Source organism: Oryctolagus cuniculus, chromosome 15, assembly GCF_051225735.1.
Source record: "Oryctolagus cuniculus isolate XC-2025 breed Fujian yellow rabbit chromosome 15, ASM5122573v1, whole genome shotgun sequence".
In the NCBI taxonomy this organism is placed as follows: Eukaryota; Metazoa; Chordata; class Mammalia; order Lagomorpha; family Leporidae; genus Oryctolagus; species Oryctolagus cuniculus.
In genome coordinates this window covers 4,263,150-4,273,729 of record NC_142881.1, presented here as the reverse complement: position 1 = coordinate 4,273,729, position 10,580 = coordinate 4,263,150, and the positions used below count along the sequence as shown (strand labels likewise).

At 52.3% G+C, this 10,580-nt stretch overlaps 1 protein-coding gene across 2 annotated transcripts; it reads left to right on the top strand.

The window, feature by feature from the left end:
• The first annotated feature begins 2,005 nt into the window (after window positions 1–2,005).
• Window positions 2,006–5,432, top strand: NPS (neuropeptide S). Of its 2 annotated transcripts, NM_001163113.1 has the most exon segments (3): window positions 2,006–2,013; window positions 2,123–2,204; window positions 5,123–5,302. In NM_001163113.1, coding segments are annotated over 3 exon segments (270 nt in total).
• Window positions 5,433–10,580: the final 5,148 nt, after the last annotated feature.

Genomic DNA, 10,580 nt, shown 5'->3' with positions numbered 1-10,580 from the left:
GGTCTTCCATCCACGGGTTCACTCCCCAGATGGCTGCAACAGCCCGGGATGGATCGTGTTGGAGCCAGGGACCAGGGACCATCCGGGCCTCAGCACGGGTGGCAGGGACTCAGGTGCTTAAGTGACCGCCTGCTGCCTCCAGGTGCACAACTCAGGAAGCTGAAGCTGAAGTGGATCGGTCAGGACTAGACCCAGCACCCAGCACCCAGGAGCGGTGCAGGTGACCCAGGCACCAGCTTAACCCCTGTGCCACAACCGCTGCCCTGGCCTCTGTTTTCATGGGAACGACTGTTGCTGTAGACGTCTCTCCCATTGCTTCTGTCTGTTCGCATTTCAGAGTGGGCCCGCCCGTCCACGGAGGGACGTGGTGTGCCACTGGGAACCGTCAGCTGACGACCTTGGCGACTGGCAGCTGGCAGGGATGTTCTGTTGAGAATCCCTGAGCTGGGTTTGTCTGGGTGTTGCCCCCTACGCTGGGCAGATTCCTCCGACTCCTCCTCTTCCACTCACTTGCTTTGAGGGCGGAGACCTGGCTGATGGCCGTGTTGAGGAAGAAACCCACGGTTTCAGCACTGAGTCTGACTCGCGTTCTACCCTTGCTCCTAGAGGGGTCCCCACTCCCTCCACCAAGCCTGATGACGTCCATCAGTTGAGTCTCTGTTCTCCTGGCTCCTTAGAATAAACCTCTAGTCTGCTGCATGGTCCAGGCGTGCAAGTGGGCAGGGGAACGTGGCCCAGAAATGAGTGCGAAACAAACTTCCAGCTGATCTTTCCCACATGCCGGAGTCCCTGGATCTGCGATCATCTGAGCCCGATGAGGGTCTTTGGTAAGCGCCTGTCTCAGACTCCCTAGCCAATGGGTCGTCCCTTAACCAAACAGTGTTGCTGCCATCGTCTTCCCCTTTCTTGCTTTAGCTGTGCGTGTTTTATGTGATTTGAGGAGAGGCCAACAGCAAACATGGTTCATGCCCGTGCTGCTCTCAAAATCTTTTCCACTCTGGCTGATGGTGCTTGATCGCACCCGACCTGGTGCCGACCCTGTGATTTTCCTCCTGGAGGGGACTCTGTGGCTGCGTGATTGACGGTTGTACGGGGCTCAGACAGTGTGGCTGCAAACATCCCAGATGCAGAGCCGTTCTTTTCCTCCCCAGGTTCTGATGGTGACGCACGAGGATTTTCCTTGCTTGCTCTGTGTTCAGACAACGTTGGCAGCCCCTCAGGAGCACTGGTTATCTAAGCAGAAACTGTCTTGCAGCAACATCTGTTCGCACTTAGTGTTCCTGAATCAATTTATTAACTCAAATGCCATGGAGTGCAAGGACAGCAAAGCCTTCCCAGAGGAATCCCACACCCTAACGAGAGGAAGCAGGCCAAGAACACAGGTGCTCCCAGAACTCGGGGCCTGGGACTTGGGGAGTGCAGGTGGGAAGGGGAGACCCTGTGCCCTCCCTCCATTAGGATGACGAGTGAGTGGAGAGGGGGCGGCATGTATCCCCCTGCGTTGACTGCGGGACCCCTAATGGCAGCAAACCAGAAAACCTGGATAATCTGCACGCCTGGCTCAGGCGAATGCATAGCCTTTAAGGATTTCTCCCGTGTGCGTCTCTGAAGCACAACGCCCGGGAGAGTCATGGCGATAATGTCATCCTTCTTGAATCTTTAAACTCTGTAAAAACTTTCGGTTCCCTTTGAGACCCCTGGCCATGTATGTCACCATGAGGCAGGCTAGAAGACACAGCGTTTGAAGGATGCCCTTAACGGCAAACTTTCAGTGGAGTCAACTGCTGGCAGCTCGGTGACAATGCCTGTGTGTGATTGTCCTTTTCCTACTTAACGAGAACAAAAGGCCACAGCCAGACCAATTAGTCACGTATGATGGGACGTGATGACATTTTTACTCCTGAACTTTCCTGGTATAAAAGGGCCACCCAAGGCGGTGCTGACAGTAAGTGTGAGGGATCTGGCAATAAAGCCACCTGTCTGCACAGACTCGGGGAAACACAAAATGATTAGGTAAAAGATGTATTTTCTGCAGCGAAATATGTTGAAATTTTATATGCTTTTTCCTTACACTTGCCTCTGTGAAGCTAAATCTAAATTGTTTTTTTTTCCTTCTCTGCAGCTCCATGAAGCTCAATCTTATCCTACTTCTGCTGCTGTCCGCGATGCACGGGGCTTGGGGTTATCCAGTTCCGCCGTCTAAGGTAAGGGCTTTCCTGCCCGTTTGGTGCTAGATTAGATGCCGGAACTGCAGTATGGCTCCGTACAAAATAACCTCAAGGGATATGCGACAGAAAGCAATTTCCTTTATTTTTAGGGCTGTCAACTAAAGGTAAGCAGACTCAAAGAATTAGCAAGAGGAAGCATTTGTGGGACGATGAATACTACTTAGCTGTGAATTACATAGGGGGCTGGTCCTTGCACACACAAATATTGATTTTCATGTAAAATGTTGATTTTCAGGCCCATGACAATTTGTTGATTCCACATGTGTGTACTCATAACAGCAGAAGTGAACTTTCAACCATTGAGACTCAGAAATGCTCACGAGGCCTCCAGACTGCAGAAGACATTAAAATACAAAAATTTTCAAAAATAGTGAGTCTTTGATTTTACAAAAATAGGAACTTTTTCAGATTTAGAATATAGACAAAATCTTAGATGTCAATGGCATATCACATAAATTTGAATTAATATATTTATTGCAGAATGTTGATTAAGTGCCTAACTATGCACATTGAACTCTTCAAGATATTTGGAAAGTGAATGTCAGTCTGTGGAATGCTTCATACTATTTCTTCATGAAATTTCAGCTGTTTGTGTCAATATTTCACGTAAAATTTTATAAAATATTTTGTCACTGATGACATTTTGAACTTCAACTTCTCTTCACAGAAACTTAACCTGGCACACTGCGTTTACTGTAATTTGTGAAACTACTTGTAGGATAGAGACCTCGCGCACGTTCTATGTAACAAACGATGTCTACACAATGATGTGGTCTTTTATGTGACGGGTCCTCTCTCTAACCTGGGCATCTGTCATTTTTCTATTTCTTGCTTCCCTAATATAGCTTCTGTTCTTCCTGTTTTATTCCTATAAGCATTCAACACTAATTTAGTCATTGATCCCCTAAGACGGCACATTGATCAAGCTGATGAGTCACATCCATAAATTGATGCATTTTCTCAAGTGTCTTCCTAATTACTTTCTATTCTTTCCCCAAAGGTTTGCTCACGACATCTCGCTAAACAAGAGCCACTTGTCTAGAGCCTTTTAAAAACATTAAGAACATGTTTTCTCCTGAAATACATCTGAGATTTTCTTGCCTGTAAATGAAATGTTTCTCCTTTCGCTGCATCTTCTGTATCTCTATTTCTGCAATGACAATTTCGTCCTCATTATAATCCCGTCATGTAGTAACCGTGTGCATGGTATCCACGCCGATTTGATGTTTGGGGTGAATGGTCTTGCGGGCACGCGGTGTGTAGGCTTCTGTGGTATTTACTGTGAACTCCTTGAAGTCCATCAACCAGGCAGGCACGTGGTATTACTCTGCTAACGAGTCTGCCTGGTCAGTATCTTTTTAAGGATGTCTAGGGATGTCTTGGGCGTCTTCTGCAGTCTGGAGGCATCGTGCGTATTTCTGGAAAGAACCAGATTGCTTCCTTTCCTGCACTGACTCACGGGCCCTTCCTGCCGGGTTTAAATTTAAAAGAGACAGCATTGCATCTAGCATGGTTAGAGTTCCTTTGTTAACACAGCCACAACACACAGTGGGTGTTCAGCTGGAAGTTTCTGATTGGTTTTCCCATGACCAATATTTCTGAAACTCTCTTTGAATATTCCCAGATCAGGAAAAAAAGAAAAGCCCAACATCTCCCGCAGTGTCAGTGTTTGCCGGGGGAGCTCCGGCGGCCCCAGCCTGTTCTGAGAGAAGAGCTCCAGGGAGTGTTCTGTGCACTCCTGCTCCATCTCACCTCCCAAACACACTCCAAGGTCACGCTTGCTCCCTGGGGGGTGGGGAGTACCAAGGCTGTCCGGTGTAGTGTGTCTCTAACTGTAGTCCAATCCGTCAGCTGTCCGGTGTAGTGTGTCTCTAACTGTAGTCCAATCCGTCAGCTGTCCGGTATAGTGTGTCTCTAACTGTAGTCCAATCCGTCAGCTGTCCGGTGTAGTGTTTCTCTTTAACTATAGTCCAGTCCGTCAGCTCCTTCTTCGTCTGGTTGTGCTAGGGGAGTTCAGCAGCCCGGGCTTGGAGCAGGTGCCTGGTTTGTCTGGCTTCTAGCAGGACCGACTTCATCTAGCTGTGTGTGGGAATAGACAGGCTGGGGCACAGGAAGCGGGTCGTAGCCCAGAGATCATGGCCAAACCCCGATGTCGTGTGGATGAAATGTGCGGCTGTCCATTCTGAAACCGCACTGGAGAGAGAGCAGTACAGACGTGGACAGTTCTCACCAAGTCCTGGATGAGAACAGCCGTTTGCACCTGCCAGTCCTGGGTCGTGGGGCTCTGCCCCATGCCCTTGTGTTTGGTGTCCTCATCTGCAGATACGGGGCTGAACCGAAGCCAGTCTGAGCCCTAGGATTCCAGGCTTGATTCTGTGCCACTAGACAGCCCTACACCAGCCGCCACCACCCAGGCCTCAAGCCACGGTGAGCAATGGAACCGAAGTCCTAAGACACAGATGCCAGTGCTCAGGGAGCGAGACTTCCTCACGGGAACCTGGCGAATGGCCCAGGACAGCCTGGGGGTGGGGGGAGTGCTTCCAACGGAAGCCTGGCGTTAGACCATCGCAGGTGATTTTTCTAGGGGAATTTAAAAACAGTTCCCAGGACTGATCATTGCCACTTTAAGTGTTTATAAAATAACAGCAACGAGAGAACCATGGACTGAGCAGGATACAGGAACAGCAGCAGTTACACAAGGACCGTAGAAGTTAGGCACGACAAGTGACGCTCTACATCTGCACAAAGTATACGTGGTGTTTTAGAAAAATGTCCACCCTTAAAAAGACCGAGTGTATTGGATTGGTCGCCATAAGATTTTGAAAATTGTGGCTGTAAAGTGAGCTTGTAACCCTAAATCTCTCCTCTCTCTACCTCTCCATCTGAATCACCAGGTGTCCGGAAAACCTGATTACTTTCTCATCCTGCTGAACAGCTATCCAAGCAGGCCGGACGGGAGCGAGGGACTGGGTGTGCTAAAGCCCATCTTGGAGAAGGCGTTTATGAAAAGATCCTTTCGCAATGGAGTTGGTACAGGGATGAAAAAAACTTCCTTTCGAAGAGCAAAGCTGTGACTAAGTGTGCAAAGGACTCTGGGAATTAATCTCAAACTATGCAGAGTGTGACTAATGTGTTAGAAGTCTGTCCTGGGTCTCCTAACTGGCACAGAGTAAATTGAGTTTTAAAGTACGTAAACCTGTCTCAAACGTCCACTTGTGTGAGAAAAAACTCTGTATGTGGCCAGAAAGCGTGCGTGTCTTCACAGTCAGCGTGGTCGCGGGATCTCCCTTCCTGCCTGTTCCACTGTGATATCATCACACTGAGCGTTTTGTCCTTTTACTGTGGCTCCCGGCAGGGCCGGTCAGTTTGCTAAGCGTCTGGTCAATCCACCAAAGTCCGGATCTGTGCTGCAGCTCTGTCGCTCCATCAGTGAACACACTCGTCTGGCCAGAGCGCGCAGACGTGACTCTTGCCTCACCCCTCCCTGACCCCGCCTTCCAAACACACATAGATATGGATGCTGTTTTGTCTTGGAAATGTGTTACCTTCTGAGTTCTTAAAATGCAAACACTTCCGGTCTCCACAATGATGACACAGAGGGCTGTCGCTGGTGGGTGGGAAGGGTCTTCGGGTCCCCAGAACTGTGTGACTGATGCCCCACCCCTCTGTTGGCGCTCTTGACAACGGTTCCTCAAAGACGTAATGTGACAGCGGCTGACATGCTATTTCAGAAGAATGACGCTAATAAATGCTTTTGTGCATGGTGGATTCTGTAGCATGCTAAGGGTGCTCACTGAGACCCACGCCCCGTTCCCAGACCAGGGCTGGGGGAGCCGTGGGAGGGCCTTGTCGGTAGTCGTTGGCTTTGGAGAGGGACACGGAGTCTTCGAAGACAGTGCTCTGGGGAGCAGGTCTCACAGCAACTGGGCAGACCCACTCAGTCCGATCCATTTCTGCTGTGTGGAGGAAGTCGCCCCGTGGCCACGGACGGCGCTGGGGCCTCTGCAGGTCTTCTGTGGCTGCCCTGACTTCCATGGCAACAGGAGGCCGTGTGGTTCCCGTGTGCATTAGTCAGGGGTGAAGTAACACAGACAAGGTCAAAGTTAGGAGCAGGACTTTGGCATAAGGATCTCAGAGGCTCGGGGAAACGTTTTGGGAACTGTCAGAGGAGGGGCCCGACGTGGGGGCCGCAGGGCGCCGGCGTCTCCTGGCCCTTCCAGCTGCTTTTCCTTCCCCACGGACCTGGAGGCTGACAAGATCTGAGCCCTCGCTCCCAGGGCTTCGTCTGCTAGGGGCTTGCAGCTCTCCTTGAGCTTGCTGTGACAGCTCAGCAGCGCTGGCCACGGGTCCAGCTCTCATCCTCTCTGCAGGAGCCCGAGATGCGACCCTTGTGTCCAAGGACACTGCTCACCTTGGGCTGCGGCTGGGAAGGTGTGGGAGAGGAGAAGGGGGCGTCACCTGTGCCGTCAGGGCACCCAAATGCTGCTCCCTCGGCTCCCTGGGCCCCAAAGGATTCCTGTGGTCCTCTGGTCTGTTCGTTCTTCTCTTCAGGTCTTCCACACACAGAGGCCGGATGGGTCTTGCAATAATGTTTGGACATTCTTCTTAAGCAAATCTGTATTTCTGAGATCACCTCATCTCTTCGTTCCTGTCTCCCTAACACACACGTACACACACACACACGTGTGTGCGCAGACACATGGAGAGGGCACACACATACGCACATCCACGTGGAAAGAGCGACCAAGGTGATTTTATAGATCCAAAGGCACCGCCCTGGATCTTGATGCAAACATGGTCTGTGACCCTCTGCCTGCCCCCAGGGCAAGTGAGAGAGGGGCCGGGGTGGAGGGTACTGGGGTCCAGCTGCTCCCTCGTCTTTCCAGGGCTCCCAGTGTCTCTCTTTCATCTGCATCCCGTTGCTGGCTTCCAGCAGTACTGTGGCCACTGCCTCTGCTCCCAGGACACATGGAGCCACACAAGTGGGGCACTGGTGCAGGTGTTCAAAGGAGCCATCAGCCCAAGGAGTGTGGGAGTTGGGGTGCAATCTTGGACCTGTTGCCCTCACCACCATTGCTTTAGGGGCTGCCCTCATGCTTGGGGGCCACAGAGTTGGCCAAAGTCATTGAGGTTTTTGCAATAATAAACAAAACCTTCCAAGTAGACAAATTTTTTTTATTTATTTGACAGGTGGAGTTGGAGACAGTGAGAGAGAGAGAGACAGAGAAAGGTCTTCCTTCTGTTGGTTCACTCCCCAGATGGCCGCTACGCAGTCGGCGCTGCACAGATCCAAAGCCAGGAGCCAGGTGCTTCTTCTTGGTCTCCCATGCAGGTGCAGGTGCAGGTGCCCAAGTACTTGGGCCATCCTCCACTGCCCTCCGGGGCCACAGCAGAGAGCTGGCCTGGAAGAGGAGCAACCGGGACTAGAACCTGGCGCCCATATGGGATGCCGGTGCCGCAGGCAGAGGATTAACCAAGTGAGCCCCGGCGCTAGTCCTGCAAATGTTTTTTAAACCAAGAAAATTGGGCCGCCACTGTGGTTTAACCAGTAAAGCCGCTACCCACGACACCAGCACCCCATATGGGTGCCAATTCGGGCCCCAGCTGTTCCACTTCTGATCCAGCTCCCTGTTCATGGCCTGGGAAAACCAGGGGGAGATGGCCCAAGTGCTTGGGCCCTTGCATCCCTGTGGGAGACCTGGTTCCTGGCTTTGGCCTGGCCCAGCCCTGGCGGCTGTGTTCGATTAGCGAGTAAACCAGCGGATGGAAGATCTCTCTGTCTCTTCTTCTCTCTGTAATTCTGACTTTTAACACATAAATAAATCTTTAAAAAATAAAGATAAATAAAACCAAGAAAATCTTTGATGCCCACTTCACTCCGTGTGCGTGGGCTCAGATGAGAAGGGACTAACACACCTGTGCTTGGTTTCCTGCACTGGGGCCTCAGGGGGCAGCTTTGAAAACCTCAGCCCCCGGACAGAGGCAGCTCCATGCCCCTTGCCCTTGACCTCAAGGACTCACGTCTCTCTCGGGGCATCCGGAGGTGCATGGGAGGGATTCCTCGTGCGCGTGGCGGGCAGGCTCTGCAGCCCACGTGGCTCCCTGGGTAACCCGGATGCACTTCTGAGGACAGGAAGTTGGCATTTCCTGTCCGCCTGGCACTGCTGGTGAGGAAGCTGCCTGGAGAGCCGGGCAGGCCTGACCGACCCTGTGGTGGCGACGGATGCTTGTGTGTGGACGAGAAAAGCTCATCACCCCCGGGGGTTCTTCCTCATTGTCTGTTATCTGTGTGCGCGAGGGTTGGTCAGAATGAAGCACCAAGAACTTAACCGGAAAACTCTGCTCCTGTTTTTGGATCTGTGATCTCGTTTGAACCTCAGGATGGGGAGCCCCACGAAGGAGAATCTCCACATCAGCACTGGAGCCGGCGTCGAGCTGAAGTCGGGAAAGTTCGCTTACTGAGGAACAGTTAGACCTCTTGCTAAGGTTGGAGGAGTTAAGTGGGTAGTGGCGCTGCAGGGTGGCTGGGCTGGCTGTCTACACTGCGTGGCGCTGAGCCCTACATCGGGGCTGTGTCAATGCTGGCTCCGGAGTGAGCCTGCTGCTCCTCAGGCTGCCTCAGGGCCATGCTGTGGGTGCTGGGGGTGGAGAGAGAGAGTCGGGGTCCCTGCACCCCCATCACCAGGGGCTCAGGGTGGAAGCCTGAGTTGAGTGCAAAGCTTTGGGTGCCGGCATCGCTGGGTGAGGAATTGGTGGTTAACTTCCTTCTGCTGTGCCTGGGTGTGATTGGCTTCCGGGTTTCCACCCAGAGAGATGTGCTTGGAGGGGAAGGGAAGAACTCACCAGGGCCCCCTGGTACCCGGTGGGGGGGCTCTGAGGAGGTGGGAGACCAATGCCACGCTAGAAGCCCAGGGCCACGGCTGGCTCCACCGTGTCACTTTGCCAGGCAATGATTTTGAGCTTGGGTTTCATCACCCATAAAATGGAGCTAGAATTTCTTATCTGGTAGGGTTTTTCATTTATTTATTAATTCATTTGCTTGACAAAGATTTAGTGAGAACCCACAGTGTTCCAGGGACAGTGTTCTGGGCCTGGGAAAGCAGCCATGAGCAAGCTGGGCCAAAATCATTGATTATTGGGGTGAGATGGGGTAATAGAGCCAACACAAGTATGTCTACAAATATCACAAGGGCACAGTGACTACGTGACAAGAGCCTAGCACATGTGTGTCGTATATAATGTGCAAGGCATGTCAGCGATGTTTTAGATGGAGCTAAAGAAAAACAGCGGGGGAGGGAGGAGTGGGGAGGCGGTTTCTGACACAGCAGTCAGAGATACACCACTGAGACGGAATGGCAAGAGTTCCCAGGGCCAGCAGCTGAGTGAGCAGGGAACAGCAGGGACCACAGAGGCCGGGGGATCTGAAGGATCCTCCAGGACTTCCACTTTCCCTCAGACTCACACGAGAAACCCTGGAAGAGTTTTGAGAGCAAGAATGCCCTTATCAAAGGTGGGCTACAGCGTCGTGGATTCCTACGACTGAGCAATAAAATGCACACATGGTAGGTTTCCATAAAAGAGCATGGACTAACCGTGCGAATGACACAGGGCACACGGATCCCGGTTCTTCCTTGCCTCATGAATCGCTTCACAGTTCTGCCAGGAGACAGAATTCAGCCCTGCAGTGTGTGCAGCTGTCGACACGGTAAGGTCCCTGGGGGAGGGCCGTGCCAGAGTGCAGGGAACTTGGGCTGGCAGAGCTGGGGCATGGCCTGGCCGCCAAACCTTGCCTTGGCGATGGAATGCTCTTCCACGGGACCCACCTTCATGGAAGGAAGGGGAGCATTCTGTGCTCCCAAATATTTACCGAGTTCGTGGCAGAAGCATCCCAGATGTTGGGGGGAGGGGAATGCATGGATGTGGGTAGAAATTTGTGAGCGGGAAGCCCAAGCAAAGAACGAGCAGAGCTAAGAGGTCGGCTCCTGTACGTGGACTCCTGCGGTGCTCATCTGTGTCTCTCTGTCGTCTGCTGATTTCTAAACGTGAAACGTGGAAGAACACCCAGGACGGCTGCTGTGAAAGCTCCGTCTCCGGCACTTTGGGGCAGTTGCAGGAAAGGATCGACATTTCGGGGAAGATAAGTGTGGAAATAAGTGGGACTTTTTCCTCCCTAGAGCAGGCCCGAGGCTGGACACCAGGTTCCGCTCCTGCAATCAACGTCCTTGGCTTCCGTTTTTGGCCTGCCAGACAATAATAGCAGAAAAGCAGCCGCCTGGAGGCTCTCCTCCACCTGCCGCCTCTGGGCTCGTTTCTCTCTGCTCATGTTCACGCACGCTCCTGTGTCAAGGGGAG